General features: G+C 36.1%; 1 protein-coding gene across 1 annotated transcript in view; it reads left to right on the forward strand.

Annotated features, from left to right (window-relative positions):
* The window catches only part of CFAP47 (cilia and flagella associated protein 47), a 510,608-nt gene that overhangs the window by 288,979 nt on the left and 194,923 nt on the right, over nucleotides 1-26,706 (forward strand). Inside the window, exon 45 of the mRNA XM_057495502.1 lies at nucleotides 2,664-2,838. Within this exon, the coding sequence (XP_057351485.1) occupies nucleotides 2,664-2,838 (175 nt within the window). The remainder of the gene's footprint in view (nucleotides 1-2,663; nucleotides 2,839-26,706) is intronic.

Here is a 26,706-nt window from a genome sequence, read left to right on the forward strand (position 1 = left end):
AGTTATATGATGGTTGTCTATATGTGTGCACTTCTCTGAATTTATTGTATTGGTGGAAATAACAATTATTACTTATGAATAAACCTTGAATTTTTGAAATATTTATAGGATAATAAAAATATTATTTATCTACTCCGTATACTGTGAGAGACAGGATCTTTTGTGAGGATCTTGAATTTCTGACAAGTTGCCACTTCCTACTCATTTATAATTGCATTCATATTTTTCTGGCCATTAATAGACCAACTTTAATGACACAGTCATGCAGGAGAGAGTCAGAGATTACGGGGTAGTTTCCTTATATTTTCTATTAACTTCCTCAAGTTTATGTTTTAAAAGTCATGCTATGTACTCTAGCAGGAAAAATCATCGAAATTTTGAAATTTGAGAATATGTTTGAAGGGACTAAAAATATCTAAAAGATGTCCTTGGTGAGGATTTAGAAGGGTGAGGAGAGATGCTTTGAATCTGTGTAATTTAAGTGCACTCCATATCATGAAGTAAATCCTGTTGATACTGTTAAATATAAACAAAACTGGACCCTAGTTAGAGCGATAAGGATAGAGGTCACTCAGTAACTGTTGCAATAGGGAGGAGGATCCAGCATAAACTGAACTCCAATTTGTGCAGAAGCAACTGGGTAGTTTCAAGTGAGAATGAGAAAACAAGGAGGGAGAATGAGCTGAGGGCTTGAGCAGAGTCAAGGAGGTAGACATTTATAAGAAGTGGGAGGGGCTTGGTCAGTGTGATTACGATTTGTTAATTGACACTGCTGGAGAAACACTTCTGGAACCTTTATGACTGGAGGTAGTGATGCAAGTTAGAGCAAGGTACTCACTTGGCTGGGAGTACTGCCTCCTTGAATGTTTGCATTTCAAAGAGAGGTTTCTGAGGTCCTTGAGGAAACAGTTCTGGGTGGTAGAAGATTTACATCTCAAGATGGAAGAGAAAGAATGTATAATTACAAGCTTTCTAAAGCAACTGTTCTAAGAAGGTATTCAGAACTATCTACTAATCACCAGGTTTTGGCTTCAACAAACAGTATACTCTCCTGGCAGCCTTGAGCTTCCTCAGGTAGGCATTTTAGGGAGAACTGGGATCATCCTGGGGATATGTCCTGGGGCTGTTAGAAGCTATGTCATATGTTAGTGCTTGTTCTAATCTCTTAGTGTGTATGTATGAGGGAAGGGGGATGGAAAAAATCATTTGTGCTTAGAATCTGCAGTTTCTATCACCCAATGTTGAGGCCTAGTTACGAAGAGCGCTTGGAGGAGCCTAACTAGAGTTTGGTCAAGAAGAGTATCTGTCAATACATGTTATTTTGAATGACTTGAAAATAAAGAAGGCTGATGATACACAATCAGGTTAAAGAGCTAGTTGCTGATGTAAATAGATAATTTGTTCACAATGACTAGAAAAATGAACCAAACCCGAGCAATGATAAGTGTAAATGAATTAAAGTTCTGCATTTACATGATTTCAATTGCCAAAATAAAATTGGTAGAAAATGTGACTTTGTTGGGAAAAAAATCCTCATGGATTTTATAGATAACAGACCCAGTGAATGAGATAATTGGTAAGGGCACTAACATTTGTTTTTGTTGAGTAATGATATAATGATCACGATATGATGCTGATGATGACGGTGATGGTGTTGACACGGATGATGATAATAGTAGCCAACATTTATTGAATACTTAAAATATGCTCCAAGAACCTGGCATTTGTTTACACTTTAAATATTCACACCAGGGTCAGGAAGTATGTACTATTATTGCCTATATTTTACAAATGAAGAGTTTGTGGCTTTATATTAAAATTTTAATTTTTATTGGTATATTGTAAATATCAATTTTATTTATATTTATTAATAACCTAGCCAAGCTTACTTAGAGTTGAGGTACAAATACAGACAGTCTGACTCTAAGAATGCTTGGTCTAATCAGTGGGTGGTACTCTGTGGTTAGTAGTAGAGCATCCAGATAAAAATAAATGATTGCCTACCTCTGTGCTCTGCATTGCTTGGTTCATACTTAAAGAGATGTTTTTCTCTTCAGTGTTCCAATTTAGGAAGGATGGTATTGAACAAGGTTGTGTTTTACGCATATATGTGGGAGTGTGTTGTTCTAACCCACATTATATAAGGGGACTAAAAATATCAAACCTATTTAAAAGGGATGTTTGGATGTCTGTGGAGGTGCAGGACTTAGTTTATACACACACACACACACACACATACACACACACACACATATTCACAAAATTGTCCATAGCAAAAGAGAGAGAATTAATTGTGCTACTCCTAAGAACTAGAAATGATGGGTAGATGTGAAGGAACACAGGGTTCAACTCAAGGAGAGAAGTATGTTTTCAATACTGTCCACTAGTGGAATGGTTTCTTCTCAAAGCAATGAATTCAACATCGAAGGGCTTAGAGTAGGGAACATTGACCATCTCTCCATAAAGGGTGACTCGATTCTATGAAATGTGTTAGTGATGTCTTCTACCCATTAAACAACAATGTTTCTAAAGCAATGAACAAATTCAGTTCCTTGGTGGGTTTTTCCCAAATATGGAGTCTCAATACATAATGTTATCTTTTGTGTTTTAGAGGTAAAGGGTGAAAGAGTTATATTCTAATTTTGCTCTGTGTTTATTTGCAGTCCTGTATGCTCTTTAATACCTCAAAGTTGAAGAAGCCTAAGGCCATTTTATACAATGTAGAACAGAGCCTCCCAGAATATTTTGATATCCCCAAGAAAATCTATATTCCTCAGATTGCAGAAGTTCAAGCTCAACTGATTCAATGTCAAGGAATTAAGCCTACAGCTAAAACAGGTAATCAATAACATGTGGACTACAATACCTAGTACTGTCCTAGGCACTGTAAAATACTGAAATACAAAGAAAAGATAATCTCTACTAATACAATGTTCATAGTATAATTGAAGAGGTAGTTCAACTACATAAATATGAATTATTGAATGATATTTTGCATGATAAATAACTGAATTACTACATCACAGTAATCTAAATTATGTATTTGGCAATCTAGCATAAAGAATGGTTTTTTTAATCTTTCCTACCTCCGGCTTTTCAGTGTGCCGTTACATTTTTTAATGAATTACATATTCTGTTAACTTTTTAATCTCTTTTGAGATAACTGGATAAAGCTGTATATATTATAAATCTAGCTAGGGTTGTCAGTCCAAGCAATTCATTTATTCATACCAGCTAAATATTGGTACTAAAATTTGTGGATATGTCTTTGTTAAATAAGCAGTTAAGTGATAAAGACAGGTAGCTTTGAGAACGGTGAGCTCTTTCTTTGACAGTGAAATTGTTTACGGAAGTGTTGTAGTTGAGGCTTAGGCAGGATCTAGAGGATAGGCTGGATGCTGTTGGCAAGAGCCCATTAGGGAGAACAATTTATCTTTGAGCTGAACTAGAGCCTTTATTAGTTGAGTACTTACTCATTGTCTTCTGGTACCCCTTTATTCTATTTTTGTGATCAGGAAAGAATAAGCCAGACTTAATAGAATACTAATAAATTTACAGTATTAAAAACAAGTGATAAGATGTAGACAATGTGACTAAATAATTTGAAATATTCAAAATTAATGCACATTTTTCTTTCACTTCTTTCCAAGCTGGTAGGTAATAACAGGAATACAATTTCTTTTCTAGGGCTATTCCTACAATGTATTATAATTTCAGTGTCACGGATTCTAAGTTATGTTATTACTAACTTTGGTTTTATTCAGTTTTCATTTGTTCTTTTCCTATGGCTTCCAACTATAAAATTTTCTGAATCTGGAATGGTGGTTACATATTGTAAGGTAAAGGACAGTTTATTCACTTTGCCCTCCTAGGAGATCTAAGATCCCAAATTCAAATCCTAAGTGACCAAGTAGATACAAAGGATTTATGAATTAGGTCTGGCCTAAGGCAAGAGAAATAATGAAAACTATGACAAACTGGACAATAGAGGCCTTGTATAAATATTCAAATTCCAAAAAATAAAAGTGAAAGTTTGAGCCAGCTAGACAACTGTAAGGGAATATATGATTCGCCATCTGTGACTCTGAGACTTCTCATATTCAATTATCTTTTTTTTTTCAAATCTTTCTTACCTCCAGCTTTTTAGTGTGCTGCTGAATTTTTAAATGAATTACTTAATTTTGGCAACTTTTTAATCCCTTTTGAGATAACTGGATAAAGCTGTGTATATTATAAATCCTGCTAGGATTATCAGTCCAAGCAATTCATTTATTCATCCATTCACTCAACAACATTAGTGAGCCTTAATTCCTTTTGGCAAAATGATGAAAATTGCCATGTTCATCCCTTTGAAGGTCTAACAGAAAAGTAGCTCTTATAATATAATGGGATAAATATTATTGATAGAGAAGCACTTTTATAGAGTGTTCACACATAAAAAACTGACATTAGTACAGTTGATTATATAGGATAATTCAAATTTTAAAGAATTTCACTCTCAGCAGACTTACATAAGGATACATAGAGTAGACTTGACATGAAACTCAAAGTGAAGATGGTGGCATATTGATAAGATGGTGCTTACTTATAAATAAGTATGCAGTTATTTATATTTCAAAGTTTTTCACTCAAATATTTTTCTATGACTAATATTTTTCTTTCCAATCAACTGTTAACTATCCATTTTAGTACTAAGATTAATGAGAAAATTAAGAAACAATAGAATTGTAAACAATTTTAAAAGATTGTTCTTAAAACTTTAAAAATATAATTAGCCTATCATGGTTCATGTCTAACTTGATTTTCTGTGCAGTTGAGTTTACAAAGAAAGCTTTCAGCCCAAGTTTCTGTTTTCTTTTCCTTCAGCACATTTAAATAAAGTAAGTTTACAAAAACAGAGTATTTTAACTGGGGATAGTAGCAGTTCAAATAAAATACAGACAATGAACAATGTGCATTCTATTGTTAAGCAGTAGACTCAATTAATAAAAGGGAAACGAATGTAAGCATTTTACAATGAAAATTATTAAGTAACATCCTGTTGGAAATCAAGACAATATTAGAGTTAAGGGTTTAAAAGCTCATTTTTATGGTATAAGCCACTTTGAAGAGAACAAACCAGCAAATTCCTAACCATATAGTAAGACAGAAACAAATCTTTGTTTTTTTTATGGGTGGTGTGGAGAAAGAAAGAAATGATGTGTTTATGGGGAAAAGTAGATAGTCCAGTGCTCCTGTTAATTGCAGGGAAGGGGTGGCAATAGGTTCATATGTATCATCTCTTGAAGTTCTAAACTCATCCAAAGGAGCTAGTTTTGAAATATTAAAAATGACTGTCTTCTGCCCTCTCATATTAATATTTCCTATCAGTCTTTACCTTTTTGAAATTCTTAATGAAAATTTCACATTTCTGATTAAAAATAGCTATTCCCAAAATTAATTAAAAATAATCTACTTAAATCCCTGTTTTACTTCAGCCCCATCATTTAGAAAAATATTGTTTCCCTTTCTCCCATTTAACATTATAAGACATTCATCTGAAGGAAATGAAGCTATAACAAAAGTGCTTGTGTACACAAGTAGGTACATCAGTTTCTGTAAATGCGACAGATTTCCTGTGGAAGAAAGACATCATTTGTTGTCCCACTACGAAGATCTCAGAGATCCTGTGACTCTTTTATGTTAGTGGCCTGGAGTAGTTCTAATATTTTACTGAGCATCAACAATGTGGAGAGCACTGTGATGATTGGTCTGTGTACTTCTTCTTATTTAATTCTCCCAATAGGTAATTCTGTCTCAGACCCCATCGAGGTATTGATCTTTCTACTTGCTTATCCACAGACTCTTGCATTTCTCACAGCAACCTTTCCATGCTGTTACTAGTTTTCTCAAACATTATCTTCACTCCAGTGTTTTCCCCATCTCCAGCCTCCACTGGGCAAGTGACTATGTCTCCTCTCTCATACAGGAAAAGGGGCTACCTGAACACACACTCTTCCATACCCCTCTAATCGTCTTCTCTCCAGTCTCCATATAAAAGGAATCTTCTCTATCAGCCTTGCTATGTGTATCCTTTATCTTATTCCAGATAACCTCTTCTTGGACTCTTTTTCATCATTTATCTCGTGAGAGTAGTTCCTTTACTTTTGGCTCCCAAACCTCAGAGTTCCAAAACTAAAGAAATGCATACTTTTCCCACGGCAAACATACTTCTCAGTCGAGGGATCTGCACTTGCAGTTTCTGTTCTTACATGACTAGTTCTCAACCTCTCAAATCTGGTTTTTGCTCTACTGCTGTAGTAAAACAGTCAGTTGCTTTCTAATTACTAAATCCAGTGAACCATTCTCAGTCTACATTTTATTGCATCTCTCCTGCATTTAGCCTGAGTGATTAAGCATCTACTCTTAGAATTCTAGACATTTGAGATAAAGCTTTATCCTCATTCCCTGCATTTTTTTGTTCATCTCCTTGATAAGATTTCTAGTCTTTTTGTGAGATCTGTTTATCCTGTCAGTGTGCGAATCTTCGAGGCTCCTCTTGTACAACTGGGGCTGTTACTGTATGCATCCCCTAGGGGATCTTGTACACTCCCTAGAAGCAGCTATCATTAACATCACTGACATTTATCTCTATTTCTACCCTTTTTCTTCTACTTTCAACTTATATATTCAGAGGTAGACTAGACATGCCTACCTAGACATGTATTTATATCGATACCAGAATTCATATGTACACATACACACAAATAAGTACGTAAATATAGAGCTACATCCCTCAAATTGAAAACAAATGCATTATTATTCTCTATTTATTTGTTCCTCATCATATAACCTTTATCGTTTCATATGGTAGGACGTGTATCCTCCCAGTCTCTCGTACTAGAAAGCTGGGCATACTGCTTGAAACATCTCTTTTCTGAGTCCATACTTGAATTCATCTTGTAGTGTTAAATTTTCTGTAATTTATCTCCTTCCCTTTTTTGCTCTCACTGTTATGACCCAGGTCTTCATCAGCACTTCACAAGTGGAGAAAATAATCACATCTCCCTTTTTTGAATTAGGGGCAAATTTAATGAGATAACATATGCCAAGAATTTAAATGCTGTACAGTTTACCCAGTGAATATTGGCTATCATTAATATTCTGATCTCTTCACCCTTAAAGCAGTTCACATGTAAGCCTAAGAATATTAAATCTGACCATGAACTGTTACTGAAAACATTCAGTGATTTCAGAGGCAGATTTACTTTGATACCAAAAGAGCATAAACTTTATGATTCTTCACTTTTTTGACACCCCTTCCTAGTCTTTAAACCTAGTTTTATACTTGTAATGTTGCATTCTTTCTCTAAATGAAGGCCTCCTAAATTATAAGAGTCTCAGGCTTCATAAATCCTGGACTTTTACCTTGTTGTAGATACTAATTTAAAATCTCATCTACTTGTGGTTCTTGAGATGTTGACATTGATGCACATGTAGAGTTGTATGGACCTTAAATAGGCATACGTAAGCAGGAAGCCCAAGGATCCAAAAGTACTTGTCTCAGTCACCTAAGTATAGAGGAGCCTTTGTGTTCTGTGCTGCCTATGAAAAATATGTGCAGGGACCTTCAAACAAAATGCTCTGGGATTAGATTCTGGAGGGATATCAGTAATCCACATATTACATTGAACTTTATAAGATCATAAAGAATAAGAATCAGGAAAGGCAAGGAGCATACTGCTCTGCTACTGATCTTTAAATCTTTATTTCATTATAAGTATAATTGGTTTTCTTCTGAGAAGACTTGTAAGCATAATCATATAACACCTGTCACTTGAATTTGTATCAAGTGACAAATAAAAGGATATTCACCTGTATATCACTCACATCCTGTGCAATTCACCAATTTAAATATATAATTCAGTGGTTTTTTTGAATATTCATAGATATGTGTAACTATCACCATAGTCAATTTTAGAACACTTATATCACCTCAAAACAAAACCCAGTCCCTTTAGTTATCAACCCCCTATAATCTACCCCTCTTTCTAGCCCTAAGCAATCACTAATCTGTTTTCTCTGTGTGTGGATTTCCCTATGATGGAGATTTCTTATAAAAGGAATAATGTAATAAGAGGTCTTTTGTAGCTGGCCTCTTTCACTTAATGTAGTGTTTTCATAGTTCGTCCATGTTTTATCATGTATCAGTATTTTCCTCTTTCAATGGCCAAATAATAGTCCATTGAATGCTTATACCACCTTTTGTTACCAGTTTAATGCTGCTATAAACATTAGTTGTACAAGTTTTTGTGTGGATGTGTGTTTTCATTTCTCTTGAGTGTGTATACAGATATATATATATATATATATATATATATAGAGAGAGAGAGAGAGAGAGAGAGAGAGAGAGAGCAAGCAGAGCAAGCTGTAGGTAGAATTGTTGCTGGATCATATGATAACTATGTTTAAACATTTGAGGAACTGCTCAACTGTTTTCCGAAGTATCTGTACCATTTTACATTCCACCAGCAGTGTATGAGGGTTCCAATATCTCCACATCATCAGCAACACTTCTTTTTATCTCATGTTTGTATTCTAGCTATTTTAGTGGGTAGGAATGATATCTCACATGGCTTTGATTTGCATTTCCCAGGCATCTAATGCTATTGAGCATCTTTCATGTGCTTATTGGCCACTTGTACTTCATATTTGTACAAATGTCTATGTAGATCTTTGCCTATTTTTTTAAGTTGGGTTGTCTTTTCATTATTGAGTTGCTATTGTTCTATGTATATTCTAAATACAATAATTTATCAGATATGTGATTTACAAATATTTTATTCCATTCTGTGGTCATTTCACTCTCTTGATAGTATCCTTTGACACACAAAGTTTTTAATTTCAATGAAGTCCAATTTAGCTATTTTTGTTGTTCTTACATTGTTCTTGCTTTTGATGTCATATCTAAGAATCCATTGCTAGAGTCTAGGTCATGAAGATTTAGCCCTGTTTTCTTCTAAAAATTTTATAGCTTTAGATCTTACATTTAAGTCTTTGAGCCATTTTTGGGTTAGTATTTGAATATTGTTTGAAGTAAGTGTCTAACTTCATTCTTTTGCATGTGGCTGTCCAGTAGTCTTGTCACCATTGGTTGAAGACATCATCTTAGTACCCTTGTTGGAAATCAGTTGACCATAGATACATTGTTTATTTCTGGATTCTCTATTTTATACTATAGATCTATGTCTCTATTCCTTATGCCAATCCCACACTTTTCTAATTACAATTGCTTAGTAGTAAGTTTTGAAATCAGAAAGTGTGAGTTTTACTACATTGTTCTTTTTTAACCATATTGTTTTGGTTGTTCTGAGATACTCACAATTCCATATGGATTTTAGAATCAGCTTGTCAATGTCTACAAGCAAGCCATCTGGCATTCTGTTTGGTATTGCATTAAATCTGTAGGTGACATCTACAGATCAGCTTGGGGAGGATTGTTATTTTACCAATAGTAAGTCATCTGATTCATGACCATGCAGTATTTTTTCATTTCTTTAGATAAGCTTAAATTCTTTAGACAGTGCTTTATAGTTTTAAGAGTGTAAGTTTTGCACTTCTTTTGTTAAATATATTCTTAAGTATTTTTTTTGGTGATACTATAAATGGAATGGTTTCCATTTTGTATTATTTTCATTGTTGGATTATTCATTTTTGGATTATTCCTTGCAAACATATAGAAATAAAATTGATTTTCTATATATTAAAAGTATATCATGTAATCTTGCTGCTGAACTGGTTTTTTAATTCTAATGTGTTTTACTGGATTCCTTAGGATTTTCTATGTACAAGATAATACATGCATATACAGATGTTCCGACATCTTCCCTTGTGAAATGAATTATTTTTATTTCTTTTTCTTGCCTAATTGATCTGGTTAATACCAATCCAGTATAATGTTAAATATAAGTGATAAGAGGGTACATCCTTGTCTTCTTCCTGAACGTAGGAAGAAAGAATCCAGTCTATAACCCTTAAGTATCTTGATGGCAGGTTTTTCTCAGATCCCCTCTGCGGTGGAGGAAGTTCCCATTTATTCCTAGTTTGTGTCATATAAGTTACCTAATTTTTGATCTACAATTGTTTATAGCATTCTTTTGCATTCCATTTTATTTCTGTAATGCAGAAGTAATGCCTCCACTATCATTTCTGATTCTAATATTTTGAATATTTTTTTTCTTAGCCCATTTAGCTAAAGGGTTGTCCTTTCTTTTTATCTTTTCAAAGAATTAACTTTGAATGTTAGGAATTCACTCCATTGTTTTCTCTTCTTTATTTCATTGATTTTTTCTTTAAATCTCCATAATTTTTTTCTTTATTCTACTTTCTTTAAGCTTAGACTGTTCTTCTTCTAGTGTCTTAAAGTGGAAGTTTCGGTTACTGATTTCAGATCTTTCTTTTTTTTTGTTACAAGCATTTATAGCTATAAATGTCCCTTAAGCACTGCTTTAGCTACATCACATGTTCTTATATGTTTTATTTTCATTTTCTTTAAAGTATTTTCCAATTTTGCCAGGTTTTTTCTTGACCCATTGATTGCATAAGGATGTTAATAATAATAGGTTGTTAATGATTGTTAATAACAATAATAGATGTTTGGGGAGGCAGGTTGAAATATTATGAGGCACCCAATATATAAATCAGATAAATCTAAATCATCTCTGTTCAAAACTGGAGAAGATGCTCTGTCTGCTTACTCTTCCCCCACCTCCTATTGTATCCCCAGTGTGACTCAGGAAGCAGATTCTCCTAAGGCTGGGGTTCTGATGAATGCAATGAAAGCCACTGATTTACTCCAACCTCAACATTTTATACATGAGGAAAATGAAACACAGAGAGGTTAAACAGTTTAACTAGAATCAAGTAGTTAGTGACATAATTCACATGAACATGAGTCTTCAGCCTTTTGAACAATGGTACTAGAAGATGGAATACTTTATTTAACAAATATTTATTGAGGTTTTACTGTGTGCAGACAGTGTTTAGGCACCAGAGATATAGCAGTGAACACAATAGAGAATTTCCTTGTTTTTCAGGAATGTGAAAAGTTGTCCCTAGTGTTTACCATCCTTGGGGCACATGCTTTGAATGGCATTTTCCGTGATGGTTCCCACTCCTCATCAACTTATTCTTTCATTCCATGTTGTGACTCAGGGTATTACTTTGTTGGATAACTAGCCAGTTAGATTAAGTGAAAGTGGTTGTGGCATTAAGAAATTTGACTAGCCACATGAGAACTTAACTGAAATTTTGACTTCAGTAATATTGTTTAAATAAAAAGCCTCTGGTTTTCAATTTCAAATGATCTACCAATTCTTAGAGACTAGACTGGCATGTTAGATGTATATAATTATCAGCTCTGTTCATAACTCTTCAGCCGTTTATATTTTAAATCAATTGTTTCTGCCCATGCACTATCTGTTTGGAAATAACTACATGGTCTTCTTCCCCATTAGATCAATTTTTCTTACAGTACTTGAAGATTCTGGTATAATAGTCCCTCTTATAATTCAGAAAAGCAAAAGGAAGGTGAAATTTCATTTTATGAAACCACTTAATATTTTTATGCTTGGGAGTTCATAAGTGATTTCAATTAAGGTATATTAAATTTCATGCACAGAACTTTAGTGAAATTTAGAAATCAATAATTAAGTTAATTGTACTTACATAGTTTAGAAAATCTGATTTTGTTAGTCGCTGCTATGTAATTTATTTATTGGTGAAGAGTATAAAATTTCATTTTTTAAAAATAAAAGTGAGTAGAAAAATAGTGTCTGAAACAGAATTTCATTCCTAAGTTTGTGGGCAATTGTAGTGCTCATTGAATGCAATGAGTGGAACCTAGTGGCACATTCCATTGTATTATTAGACATAGGTATAGTGAAACATAATGAAGGCATTTGAAGTCGGCTTCTTTTCAGCATTATGACTGATTATTTACCATTCCTACATTTAGTAAGTTTCTTTATTTTACTATTAGACATAGAATCTTAGAGAATTTTTACTATGTCTTTTATGCTTAAAACATTTTGACCTTTGTCTTTTGTGTCTTAATAAGTGAAGTATCAGACACTGTGATGATAGTTCTTGTGGAAGGAAATAATAATCATGTCTTTCCCCAAAGAGGTGCTTCCTGACCACCTCTGAGATCTGGAAGGCTGCCTAACCACCTCGTTTCATGCAGAAGCATAACTGGGGTAACGTGAGGAAAGGGGGGGTCTGGTGAGGAAGTGAAAAGAGGAGTGATGTTAGTTTCAGTGGCTGGTGGGCAAGCAGCACGTGGTACACCTTACCTACAGATTTCAAAGTCTCACCATTGATATTTATGTTTGATTGATTACACTGCTTTCTGTAATGCTTTTTATCCTAATTTGAGTTATTGATTGGCACTAGCTTTGGAGAATGTGTTCACGGGCAGTACCTGAGTCCCCTGCTCCCTTCCCTAATCACACTTCTGGGTGCAGGGCTCAGGCCTATCGACCACATTATTGTCTTCAGTTCATAGGGCTCTTGTGTCACTGCTCACAGATTCCTTGGCTGAGTCAGAAAATTGGGTCATGTGCCCTTGTAATGTGGCCTCAGCCTCTGTGGAGGGCAAAGGATTGAGCTGCTGAGAATGTTCACTTAGAAACGTCATGTTTTTCTTCTCATTTTATGCCCAGCCATAAACCATGGTGTTTCTCAAAAAAGAGATTTTTGACTGGGAATTAACATTGTGATTTTTGAGATGGTTGCTATACAACAATATATAAGTCTTTACCAGAATATTTGAGCTGTGTGATTCTGACTGGCTAGTAATATGAAGAGAAAGAATTGGAAATGCATACTGGAAAAGTTAGGAAAGAATTTATGTGGAAGATGAATAGCTTGGATTGACTTTTCTGGGCCTACTGCATGTTATTGCATATATAAAAATGAATGAATAATTTATATATACATATTTAAGCTGTGTTGCATTTCATTTCCTTATTTGTCGTAAATAATGCAGTTTAATTATAATATCTGTACTCTTCCATTCTTTGTGTTTTGTTACTTTTTAAAACTTATTTTTGTTAGTAGCTTCATTATATTTCATTGAAGATTAAAAAGGGTTTCATTCATTCACTTAGATTTGTTTTCAAGGGATTCAAATGATTAAAAAACAGACTAAGTTATTGTTCTCAGGAAGCTTATAGACTGTTGGAAGTGGCAGCAACTGGGCACATAATTCACCTAGTTACAGAAATTGTTTCAGGGTTTGAGTTGACCACAGTTGACTCAGAGAAAGTCAGACTTGGGACTTTCACTGGAATTTTGGGAAAGGGATGGCTTCTTTTCCTGCCAGGTTTGCTAAGCTGGTAGAATATAGTAAGTTGGGGTAAGTGGAGAGAGTCTCCAAGAATGAGTCAGCAAAGAGGAAAGCAACGTCAAAGCACTGAGAGAGAGAGAGAGAGAGAGATGACATTTCATGATTTCAGGTGCATCTCTAGGTACTATCATTGTAAAGGTGGTCATTCCCTCTGTACATGCAAGTTACTGAGTCACTACATTACCTCTGTGGCTCCTGCTAGCTTTAGTTGGGTTTCTGACACTTACAAATAAAAGTGATTTGAGAAATGCAGACTCCACAGCCTCTGCTCTTGCCACAATACAGGGTTTACCAAACCTGGCTACCTCCTACAAAATACAGGTTCCAGGCCCTGAATCATTCCCAGGTTTGAAGAGGTCTGAGAACCTGTAATTCAAAAGTTCCCCTCCAGATTACTGTTGTAGTTAATCCACATATTAGAGTTGGGAAACCACTTGCTGCTCAGTGGAATGACACTACTTTACATCTCCATTTATAAGTGTAGATAGATAGACCCCGGAAACTTAAGTCCCTTTGGCAGGCCATCTAAGGGATCACATCAAGTCTCTGGAATAAGCACTCAAGTCTAGAGTAAGTCTTTGCTATTGCTGTTTCCATTGTGCTATGCTGCATGAATAGTCACACGGCTCATTACTAAGTTAGTAATTGTCTTAGTTTGATTCTTCTAGAAAATAGAGCTTGAGGCAAGAATTCAGTGCTGATGCTTTAATTGGGAGGTGCAAAAACTCAGGGCAATGAGAGAAAAAAGAGAAACGAGGGAAGAATGAGAAGCAAAGCAGTGCATAATGCGTTAGTGGCTACCTCAGTGTCCACTACTAAACCCCAGGAACAGATGCAACAGGTTGCTCAACAGATGTCACTTTTGAAAAGCTATATGAAAAGAAAGCACCCCCCAGCAATCTGTGTGAGAGAGGAAGGAATTTTGTGCTGACTACCAGTTTTTGTCATCTGTGCGATATCATGAGTACTATTCTGATACTAAATCTGGCAGCCCTGACTCGTCATTTGTGTGCCCCCATCCTTGTGCTGCATCCCCTTCTGTTCCAGTTCTGTGTGTTCTAGTACCCAGTCACAGGTTTCTACTTTATTTCTTAAAATCCAAGCTTGCTGCTACCAGACTCCCTCCCTGGGTACTAGGACACTATGTCTGCCATCCACCCTTGTTCTGGACAGCCTAAGGCCCTTCATACAAGAATCTTGCCCCTGAACTTGGGATCCTGAGTCTTTCTTGACTGTGGAAGTGGCCTCTGACATCAACTTGACCTAGTTCCCCTTTCTTTTGGGCCCTTTATTATAATTTCATTTTCTACTTTAGAAAATTCCAATCGTTAACTATTGTTTGACTAATTTTCCTTTCTCACCTGGCTGCTCTCCCACACCTGTCCCCCCATAATCAGAGTTTACAGCTCATTCGGTACCAGTATGTGTCCAGTCCTAACACTGGGGTTTTCACAAGCTCCAGATTCTTTCTTTCTCCACTTGCACTGTGAAATAACGAGACATGCCTGTGTCCTATACTATAAAAGAAAATATAAGTCAAATAATTTGCTATAACCAAGTCAACATAATTGTAGTATCCAAGACTATGTATATTAATTATCCTTATGGTTTTAATATATTTTCAGTTTGAGAAATGTCCATTTTGCCTTTTATTGTTTTATATCTTTGGAGATAGACCCTACAAGCAAAATTTAAAAACTGTGAACTTTTAAACAGTGTCTTTTTCTATTGCGTCTTTGGTAGTGAACATATGCTATGCAGTGATACATACATTAATTTAAACAGTGTCTTGTTTCTATTGCATCTTTGGTAGTGAACATATGCTATGCAGTGATACATTTAGGAGGCATTTAATAGAGATTGTATAAGCCTTTTTGCCTAGTTTGAGTCTTGGAGTGCATGCTGCTTATTGGCTTGCTGATAGCTCATTCAAACTAATTTGCACACCAGTAAATCAATCTCCAAGAACTTAAAACTCAACTCTGTTCAAAACAGAGTTGACTTTTAATACAAGACAGTTAGAGAACGTTGTGGTATTCAGAACTGAAAATGCAAAAGACAAAGTTAATTTGCTCTCAGTAATCCCTTGCTTCCTTCCCCATGGAGGGGTTAATTAGAAAGTGAAATCTTACTTTGGTTCTTTTCTTTTGGAAATTTTGTCTTCTTAAAACATTATAAGAAAAAGACAACTTCCTAGTTAAAATGCTGGCAAGCTACACCTCCATGATAGGCTCTCTACTAATTTTCTGTTAAATGACATGAAGACATACAGAAATTCATAAATTTATATGGCAATGGAAAGGAAAGATAAAAGCCACCCATTTATAGAAGTCCTGTGAGGAATTCCCAGTAATTACTGAGCTGATGTGGCCTGATTGAAAAGCACATTTAATAGCCTCTACGTGTTCATGCTCAATTAAAACATAATTTAGGGATAAAGAGGAAACAGGCTAGTCCCATGATCTGCCTTCTTCTCAGAAATGTATTATCTGCACCTACCAGAAAACTAGGAAGCTGCCTTCTCATTGTGTACCTCCTGGCACATAGTAGTTGTTTTAAAATATTTTTCAAATGAATAAATGTATGTGAAATGCTCTCCAAGTGGCCCTCCATTTTACCTACATCTTTGTTAAGAATCCCTCTTGGAAAAACAAACCCCTAGGACTTAAAATAACTGTAACTGTAGGGAAAATGTGAAACAGTATCCTTCCGTCAAGGATGTACTGAAGCTAGCATGTAGATCTGGTGGTTTGGGCAGAGATGGGAAAAGTCCAAGTGATTCATAGTGCCTGTTTATTGGTGAGATTCGAGTTTATCCATTCACAGGAAGACAACAAATTTTCTAAGATGTGAATTTTCCCTTAGATTATTTGAAAACTGCCAGTGGATGTAAGACCATATCCTCCCTACATCTAATAGATGGACGCTTCTTTAATACAGGAAATTGGCCCAAGGGTGTGCATTGAGTTACCTCCTCATTTAGATCTAGAGGTCCCTGCAAATGAAAGGGGAATGGTACAAGTGACTGCCTAGGAAAGGTAACCCTCTCCTTTTTGTAGGAGCAAACAAGAAAAGAAAAGGCAGAAGTAATGTTTTAAATGCAAGAAGATGAAAGAGTTACTCCTAAATCCACACTTAAATAGGTTATGGTGAAATAATAGAATGGCAAAGACAAAAGAAATTCTGAAAAGCAGCAAGAGAAAAAGACATGTTAGTTTCAAAGGGAAAATATTATACTGAAGGCAGAATCCCCAACTGTAACAATAGGAACCAGAAGACAATGGAATTATATAGCTGAAGCATATTAACTGTCAGCCTAGAATTTTAAATTCCACTAACTATCACACAAGAGTAAAGATGAAATAAAAATATTTTCAATGCAACAATTAAATTGTGACAGTTTTAAAGTCACAGATATTTGCTAAAAGAACAAATGGAAGATCTACTTGTGGTTAAAGGAAATTGAGTTCAAAAGAAAGAACTGGAATCCAATAGCAGTATTTATTAAAATAATCAGTAAATATGGCTATATCTCAAGGAACAATAGCTATGGAAATAATAAGGAATAATTCAGGTGTTCTAAAAACAAAGTAAGCTCAGTTACTAAACAATAACTTTATAAAGGGCAGGGGTATTGCCATTATTGACATGTAAGCTTCTTGCATTTTGGGGGAACAGGGTTGAACTATTTTAAGACATTTTTTGTAAAGTGTTAATGTTGAAAATTTGGCACAACCAAAAAATACAGAGATAAGAATATATAATTTCTGAACCAGTGGAGTCATAAGAGTGAGGAAAGAAAATTTAATGAGTCCATAGACTACAAGAACAGAGAGGGACAGAAGAAAGGATGTGGTAAACAGAGGCACCAAGTGAGATGATGTTCAACACAAACATATCAATTATCATGATAAACAAATTAAATTATAAAGGTTAATATTTTCACAGTAGAAAGTGAAATGCAGTTTTATGTTGTTTACAAAGTTAACCTGGTAAGAAATCCAAAAGCCTACACCAGGTATTGACTAATCAAAAAGTAGCATAAACTATAATTCACAGTCACAATATAGGTAGGGCATGGGGAAGGCAGTCCAACACGGAGAAAACAAGTCATGACTCTGTAGCATCTTACTATGCTGACAGACAGTGACTGCAATAGGGTTGGGGTGGGACCTTGGTAATATGGGTGAGTGTTGAAACCACAATGTTGTTCATTTGAAACCTTCATAAGATTGTATATCAATGAAACTTTAATAAAAAAATAGCTAGCATAAATATATTAATATTAGAATAAGCAGACTGTAAGGCAAATAAATGTATTAATTTAAAAAGAGGTCATCCAATGTTGAAAAAAATTCCGGTTATTTCCACCTAACTGTATAATCTCAAAATATATAAAGCAAAAATTGACCTATATGGAAGGAGAAATGAATAAATCCACAATTAGAATGGGAGACTTTATTATACTTATCTCAATAATTGATAGATCAAGCAGACAGAACATCAGTAAGGCCCTACTAGACTTGACCAATACAATAAGATTAGGTTTTTCTATATCTATTAAGCCTACCTTGGCTCTACTGGAAATAATTAGCAATTTTTGCCATTTACTTACTACAGCACTTTATATCTCTCCCTGAGATTTTTCCTGTGCTTTAGAGTACTCGGGAAGATGTGCACGTACTGCCTTTCAGCAAAATCTGACAAGGAACTGCACATGAGACTTTTCTGGTTGCAGATCCTTACAGACTTCACAGGAAGACAAGTCCAGCCCTTGTCTTGGCACTGGGCAAGTCTCAGCCATTTGGAATCGGTTAAAGAAGAAAGGTGACATGTCATTCTCTTAGCATCCCCCAAACGTTCTTTTTCCTTCCTTGACTCCTACTTACCTCTCTCCTTATTTTTATCCTCCTTCTACCTTTCTTCTCCTTTTTCCTTTCTCCCTTCCTATCTCTTTCTCTCTCTCTCCCTTCACCATTAAATTATGTATTATTTTAAATCTTTCTGGTGATAGAAAAGCACAAGTAGTTCAACCCCTTTTGAAATGATAAAACCCATTTTAACCAATATTTCAAAATTGAATTTTGTCGATAACTAGTGTGGGTCTGTATCATTTTAAATTACCATTTTGTTGAATAGTATAATAAATTTGACAATTTAAGCAGCCAAACTAGTTCAGAAAGTGGTTTTTCCTAAGGGTATGATATTGAACTACACTTCTTCTAATGAAAACATTTTACAAAATAAATCAAGCACACTCTTCAATTTGTAATTGCTGAATTATTTCTTTTTTTTTCTTTTGGTATCATTAATCTATAATTACAGAAAGAACATTATGTTTACTAGGTTCCCCCTTCACCAAGTCCCCACCACATACACCTTCAAGTCACTGCCATCTGCGTAGTAAGATGCTGTAAAATCACTACTTGTCTTCTCTGTGTTGCGCAGCCCTCCCTGTGCACCCCACACACTATACATGCTAATTGTAATGCCCTCTTTCTTTTTCCCCGCCCTTATCCCTCCCTTCCCACCCATCCTCCCCAGTCCCTTTCCCTTTGGTAACTATTAGTCCATTCTTGGGTTCTGTGATTCTGCTGCTGTTTTGTTCCTTCAGTTTTCCTTTGTTCTTATATCCACATATGAGTGAAATCATTTGGTAGTTGTCCTTCTCTGCTTGGCTTATTTCACTGAGCATAATACGCTCTAGCTCCATCCATGTTGTTGCAAATGGTAGGATCTGTTTTTTTCTTATGGCTGCGTAATATTCCATTGTGTATGTACCACATCTTCTTTATCCATTCATCTACTGGTGGACATTTAGGTTGGTTCCACATCTTGGCTATTGTAAACAGTGCAGCGATAAACATAGGGGTGCATCTGTCTTTTCCAAACTGGAGTGCTGCATTCTTAGGGTAAATTCCTAGGAGTGGAATTCCTGGGTCAAATGGTATTTCTATTTTGAGCATTCAGAGGAACCTCCATACTGCTTTCCACAATGGTTGAACTAGTTTACATTCCCACCAGCAGTGTAGGAGGGTTCCCCTTTCTCCACAACCTCGCCAACATTTGTTGTTGTTTGTCTTTTGGATGGTGGCGATCCTTACTGGTGTGAGGTGATATCTCATTGTGGTTTCAATTTGCATTTCTCTGATGATTAGCAATGTGGAGCATCGTTTCATGTGCCTGTTGGCCATCTGGATTTCTTCTTTAGAGAACTGTCTATTCAGCTCCTCTACCCATTTTTTAATTGGATTATTTGCTTTTTGTTTGTTGAGGCATGTGAGCTCTTTATATATTTTGGATGTCAATCCTTTATTGGATCTGTCATTTATTAATATGTTCTCCCATACTGTAGGATACTTTTTTGTACTATTGATGGTGTCCTTTGCTGTACAGAAGCTTTTTAGCTTGATATAGTCCCACTTGTTCATTTTTGCTTTTGTTTCCCTTGCCCAGGGAGATATATTTATGAAGAAGTCACTCATGTTTATGTCCATGAGATTTTTGCCTATGTTTCTTTCGAAGAGTTTTATGGTTTCATGACTTACATTCAGGTCTTTGATCCATTTTGAGTTTACTTTTGTGTATGGGGTTAGACAGTGATCCAGTTTCATTCTCTTACATGTAGCTGTCCAGTTTTCCCAGCACCATCTGTTGAAGAGACTGTCATTTCCCCATTGTATGTCCATGGCTCCTTTATCAAATATTAATTGGCCATGTATGTTTGGGTTAATGTCTGGATTCTCTAGTCTGTTCCACTGGTCTGTGGCTCTGTTCTTGTGCCAGTACCAAATTGTCTTGATTACTGTGGCTTTGTAGTAGAGCTTGAAGTTGGAGAGAGAGATCCCCCCCACTTTATTCTTCCTTCTCAGGATTGCGTTGGCTATTTGGGGTCTTTGACGGTTCCATATGAATTTTTGAACTATTTGTTCCAGTTCATTGAAGAATGCTGTTGGTAATTTGATAGGGAATGCATCAAATCTGTATATTGCTTTGGGCAGGATGGCCATTTTTATTATATTAATTCTTCCTATCCAGGAGCATGGGATGAGTTTCCATTTGTTAGTGACCTCTTTAATTTCTCTTAAGAGTGTCTTGTAGTTTTCAGGGTATAGGTCTTTCACTTCCTTGGTTAGGTTTATTCCTAGGTATTTTATTCTTTTTGATGCTATTGTGAATGGAATTGTTTTCCCGATTTCTCTTTCTATTAGTTCATTGTTAGTGTATAGGAAAGCTACAGATTTCTGTGTGTTAATTTTGTATCCTGCAACTTTGCTGTATTCCGATATCAGTTCTAGTAGTTCTGGGGTGGAGTCTTTAGGGTTTTTTATGTACAGTATCATGTCATCTGCAAATAGTGACAGTTTGACTTCTTCTTTACCAATCTGGATTCCTTGTTTTTCTTTGTTTTGTCTGATTGCTGTGGCCAGGACCTCCAGTACCACGTTGAATAACAGTGGGGAGAGTGGGCATCACTGTCTTGTTCCCGATCTCAGAGGAAAAGCTTCCAGCCTCTCGCTGTTCAGTATGATTTTAGCTGTGGGTTTATCATATATGGCCTTTATTATGTTGAGGTACTTGCCCTCTATGCCCATTTTGTTGAGAGTTTTCATCATGAATGCATGTTGAATTTTGTCAAATGCTTTTTCAGCATCTATGGAGATGATCATGTGGTTTTTGTCCTTCTTTTTGTTGATGTGGTGGATGATGTTGATGGATTTTCGAATGTTGTACCATCCTTGCATCCCTGGGATGAATCCCACTTGGTCATGGTGTATGATCCTCTTGATGTATCTTTGAATTCGTTTTGCTAATATTTTGTTGAGTATTTTTGCATCTACATTCATCAGGGATATTGGTCTGTAGTTTTTTTTTTGGTGGGGTCTTTGCCTGATTTTGTTCTTAGGGTGATTTTGGCTTCATAGGATGAGTTTGGGAGTATTCCCTCCTCTTCTATTTTTTTTTTTTTTTTTAGATAATTATTTTTTATTGAAGGGTAGTTGACATACAGTATTACATTACATTAGTTTCAGGTGTACAACACAGTGATTCAACATTTATATACATGATAATTCTAAGTACCAGCTATCACCATACCAAGTTGTTATAATATTTTGACTATATTCCTTATGCTATACATTACATCCCGGTTGCTTATTTATTTTACAATTGGAAGTGTGTACTTTTTCTTGGTTGTTGTTGTTAGGGCATCTCTCATATTTATTGATCAAATGGTTGTTAACAACAATAAAATTCTGTATAGGGGAGTCAATGCTCAATGCACAATCATTAATCCACCCCAAGCCTAATTTTCGTCAGTCTCCAATCTTCTGAAGCATAACGAACAAGTTCTTACATGGAGAACAAATTCTTACATAGTGAATAAGTTACATGGTGAACAGTACAAGGGCAGTCATCACAGAAACTTTTGGTTTTGCTCATGCATTATGAACTATAAACAGTCAGTTCAAATATGAATACACATTTGATTTTTATACTTGATTTATATGTGGATACCACATTTCTCTCTTTATTATTTTTAATAAGATGCTGAAGTGGTAGGTAGATACAACATAAAGGTAGAAAACATAGTTTAGTGTTGTAAGAGAGGAAATGTAGATGATCAGGTGTGTGCATGTAGACTATGTGTTAATCCAAGCTAGACAAGGGCAATAAAACATCCACATATGCAGAAGATTTCTCTCAGAACGGGGGGGTGAGGTTCTAAGCCTCACCTCTGTTGATCCCCAATTTCTCACCTGATGACCCCCCTGCGACTGTGCCTGTCTTAGGTTGTTCCTCCCTTGAGGAATCTTACCCGTCTCTGGCTAACCAGTCATCTTCCGGGGCCATACAGGGAAATGTTAAGTTGGTAAGTGAGAGAGAAGCCTTATTGTTTGAAATGGTTAGCTTTTTATTTCTTTGCATATATATGCCCTGTGGCCTCCATGCCCAGCATTTGTCTTGAGGTGTCTTTACCACTTGGAGGAGTTATGATACTCGGTAAATTTGATATGAGGCACGAATTCTATTTAAGAATTCGTTGTAATTAGGAAGAAAGAAGAAAAGCTATAGAAGTAGCAGGCGGGAGAAAACATGGGAAGATTGATTATTTCTTTGACATATCTTCTTGTAGAGTAACTTCAGCATGTATAGATTTTAAGCTACTACTTAAATTGCGCACACACATTAACATAATAGGAGTATAGTTACATAACCAAAGCATACCTGTAATTACCAGCCATCTCCAGTGAAACCAAGAAAACCAGTTAGGCACCCTAGGCATTTGTGAAAACTTATCAATGATATGATGGTTATTATCTAACTGAATTTGAGTAGTTTGAGAAAAATCAGACAAATTAAAACAACCCATTCCTGGGCACTGTTCACATCCCATATGTTCTTTTAACAGTAAATAGTCTGTAGTTGTAAGATTTTGGAGCGCTACAATTTGCACTTCTCCTAATTCTTGGTTGAGTTCCAACAGTATAGATCCAGTCCAATTTGTTGTTTTACTGTATGCACAGGCCAGCTTAGATATCTCCTTCATTCCCATGGCAAGTCCAGGATCTGGTGGGATGAGTGCATCTACAGCTGTAGCAGTGCGTGGATCTTTGTTGGGGATTTTTGATGATCATCTTCTGGCATGAGTCTTCCCGAGAGTGCTGATGTTGGAAGTTCTCTTTCATATCGTTTCTTAGTTCATTTTCGGGGTAGCCAAATTAGGCTTTGATCCTCTGTATAAACACAAACAGACCCTTTGCCTACACTTTTATATGTCCTTTATATCATTGTGTAGAACTCATTAGAGGTCACCACATAGGAACTGCATTTTTTTTTTAAATCATTAATCTACACTTACATGACGAATACTTTGTTTACTAGGCTCTCCCCTATACCAGGTCCCCCCTATATACTCCTTTACAGTCACTGTCCATCAGCGTAGCAACCTGTTGTAGAATCACTACTTGTCTTCTCTGTGTTGTACAGCCCTCCCCTTTCTCCCACCCCGCTATGGATGCTAATCTTAATACCCCCCTACTTCTCCCCCCCTTATCCCTCCCTACCCACCCATCCTCCCCAGTCCCTTTCCCTTTGGTACCTGTTAGTCCATTCTTGAGTTCTGTGATTCTGCTGCTGTTTTGTTCCTTCAGTTTTTCCTTTGTTCTTATATTCCACAGATGAGTGAAATCATTTGTTATTTCTCTTTCTCTGCTTGGCTTGTTTCACTGAGCAAAATACCCTCCAGCTCCATCCATGTTGCTGCAAATGGTTGGATTTGCCCTTTTCTTATGGCTGAGTAGTATTCCATTGTGTATATGTACGACTTCTTCTTTATCCATTCATCTATCGATGGACATTTAGGTTGCTTCCAATTCTTGGCTATTGTAAATAGTGCTGCGATAAACATAGGGGTGCACTGATCTTTCTCATACTTGATTGCTGCATTCTTAGGGTAAATTCCTAGGAGTGCAATTCCTGGGTCAAATGGTAAGTCTGTTTTGAGCATTTTGATGTACCTCCATACTGCTTTCCACAATGGTTGAACAAGTTTACATTCCCACCAGCAGTGTAGGAGGGTTCCCCTTTCTCCACAGCCTCGCCAACATTTGTTGTTGTTTGTCTTTTGGATGGCAGCCATCCTTACTGGTGTGAGGTGATACCTCATTGTAGTTTTAATTTGCATTTCTCTGATAATTAGCGATGTGGAGCATCTTTTCATGTGTCTGTTGGCCATCTGTATTTCTTTTTTGGAGAACCGTCTGTTCAGTTCCTTTGCCCATTTTTAAATTGGGTTATTTGTTTTTTGTTTGTTGAGGCGTGTGAGCTCTTTATATATTCTGGACGTCAAGCCTTTATCAGATGTGTCGTTTTCAAATATATTCTCCCATACTCTAGGGTTCCTTTTTGTTCTATTGATGGTGTCTTTTGCTGTACAGAAGCTTTTCAGCTTAATATAGTCCCACTTGTTCATTTTTGCTGTTGTTTTCCTTGCCCGGGGAGATATGTTCAAGAAGAGGTCACTCATGTTTATGTCTAAGAGGTTTTTGCCTATGTTTTCTTCCAAGAGTTTAATGGTTTCATGACTTACATTCAGGTCTTTGATCCATTTTGAGTTTACTTTTGTATATGCGGTTAGACGATGGTCCAGTTTCATTCTCCTACATGTAGCTGTCCAGTTTTGCCAGCACCATCTGTTGAAGAGACTGTCATTTCCCCATTGTATGTCCATGGCTCCTTTATCAAATATTAATTGACCATATATGTCTGAGTTAATGTCTGGATTCTCTAGTCTGTTCCATTGGTCTGTGGCTCTGTTCTTGTGCCAGTACCAAATTGTCTTGATTACTATGGCTTTATAATAGAGCTTGAAGTTGGGGAGTGAGATCCCCCCTACTTTATTCTTCTTTCTCAGGATTGCTTTGGCTATTCGGGGTCTTTGGTGGTTCCATATGAATTTTTGAATTATTTGATCCAGTTCATTGAAGAATGTTGCTGGTAGTTTCATAGGGATTGCATCAAATCTGTATATTGCTTTGGGCAGGATGGCCATTTTGACGATATTAATTCTTCCTAGCCATGAGCATGGGATGCGTTTCCATCTGTTAGTGTCCCCTTTAATTTCTTTTAAGAGTGACTTGTAGTTTTCAGAATATAAGTCTTTCACTTCTTTGGTTAGGTTTATTCCTAGGTATTTTATTTTTTTGATGCAATTGTGAATGGAATTGTTTTCCTGATTTCTCTTTCTGTTGGTTCATTGTTGGTATATAGGAAAGCCACAGATTTCTGTGTGTTGATTTTGTATCCTGCAACTTTGCTGTATTCCGATATCAGTTCTAGTAGTTCTGGGGTGGAGTCTTTAGGGTTTTTTATGTACAGTATCATGTCATCTGCAAATAGTGACAGTTTGACTTCTTCTTTGCCAATCTGGATTCCTTGTATTTTTTTGTTTTGTCTGATTGCCGTGGCTAGGACCTCTAGTACAATGTTAAATAACAGTGGGGAGAGTGGGCATCCCTGTCTAGTTCCCGATCTCAGCGGAAATGCTTTCAGCTTCTCGCTATTCAATATAATGTTGGCTGTGGGTTTTTCATAGATGGCCTTTATTATGTTGAGGTACTTGCCCTCTATTCCCATTTTGCTGAGAGTTTTTATCATGAATGGATGTTGAACTTTGTCAAATGCTTTTTCAGCATCTATGGAGATGATCATGTGGTTTTTGTCTTTCTTTTTGTTGATGTGGTGGATGATATTGATGGACTTTCGAATGTTGTGCCATCCTTGCATCCCTGGGATGAATCCCACTTGGTCATGGTGTACGATGGTTTTGATGTATTTTTGAATTCGGTTTGCTAAAATTTTGTTGAGTATTTTTGCTTCTACGTTCATCAGGGATATTGGTCTGTAGTTTTCTTTTTTGGTGGTGTCTTTGCCTGGTTTTGGTATTAGGGTGATGTTAGCTTCATAGAATGAGTTTGGGAGTATCCCCTCCTCTTCTATTTCTTGGAAAACTTTAAGGAGAATGGGTATTATGTCTTCCCTGTATGTCTGATAAAATTCCGAGGTAAATCCATCTGGCCCGGGGGTTTTGTTCTTTGCTAGTTTTTTGATTACCGCTTCAATTTCGTTGCTGGTAATTGGTCTGTTTAGATTTTCTGTTTCTTTTTGGGTCAGTCTTGGAAGGTTGTATTTTTCTAGGAAGTTGTCCATTTCTCCTAGGTTTCCCAGCTTGTTAGCATATAGGTTTTCATAGTAGTCTCTAATAATTCTTTGTATTTCTGCGGGATCTGTTGTGATTTTTCCTTTCTCATTTCTGATACTGTTGATTTGTGTTGACTCTCTTTTCCTCTTAATAAGTCTGGCTAGAGGCTTATCTATTTTGTTTATTTTCTCGAAGAACCAGCTCTTGGTTTCATTGATTTTTGCTATTGTTTTATTCTTCTCAATTTTATTTATTTCTTCTCTGATCTTTATTATGTCCCTCCTTCTGCTGACCTTAGGCCTCATTTGTTCTTCTTTTTCCAATTTTGATAGTTGTGACATTAGACCGTTCATTTGGGATTGCTCTTCCTTTTTTAAATATGCTTGGAGTGCTATATACTTTCCTCTTAAGTCTGCTTTTGCTGTGTCCCACAGAAGTTGGGGCTTAGTGTTGTTGTTGTCATTTGTTTCCATATATTGCTGGATCTCTATTTTGATTTGGTCATTGATCCATTGATTATTTAGGAGCGTGTTGTTTAGCCTCCATGTGTTTGTGAGCCTTTTTGCTTTCTTTGAACAGTTTATTTCTAGTTTAATGCCTTTGTGGTCTGAAAAGT

Source organism: Manis pentadactyla, chromosome X, assembly GCF_030020395.1.
Source record: "Manis pentadactyla isolate mManPen7 chromosome X, mManPen7.hap1, whole genome shotgun sequence".
Taxonomy (NCBI): domain Eukaryota; kingdom Metazoa; phylum Chordata; class Mammalia; order Pholidota; family Manidae; genus Manis; species Manis pentadactyla.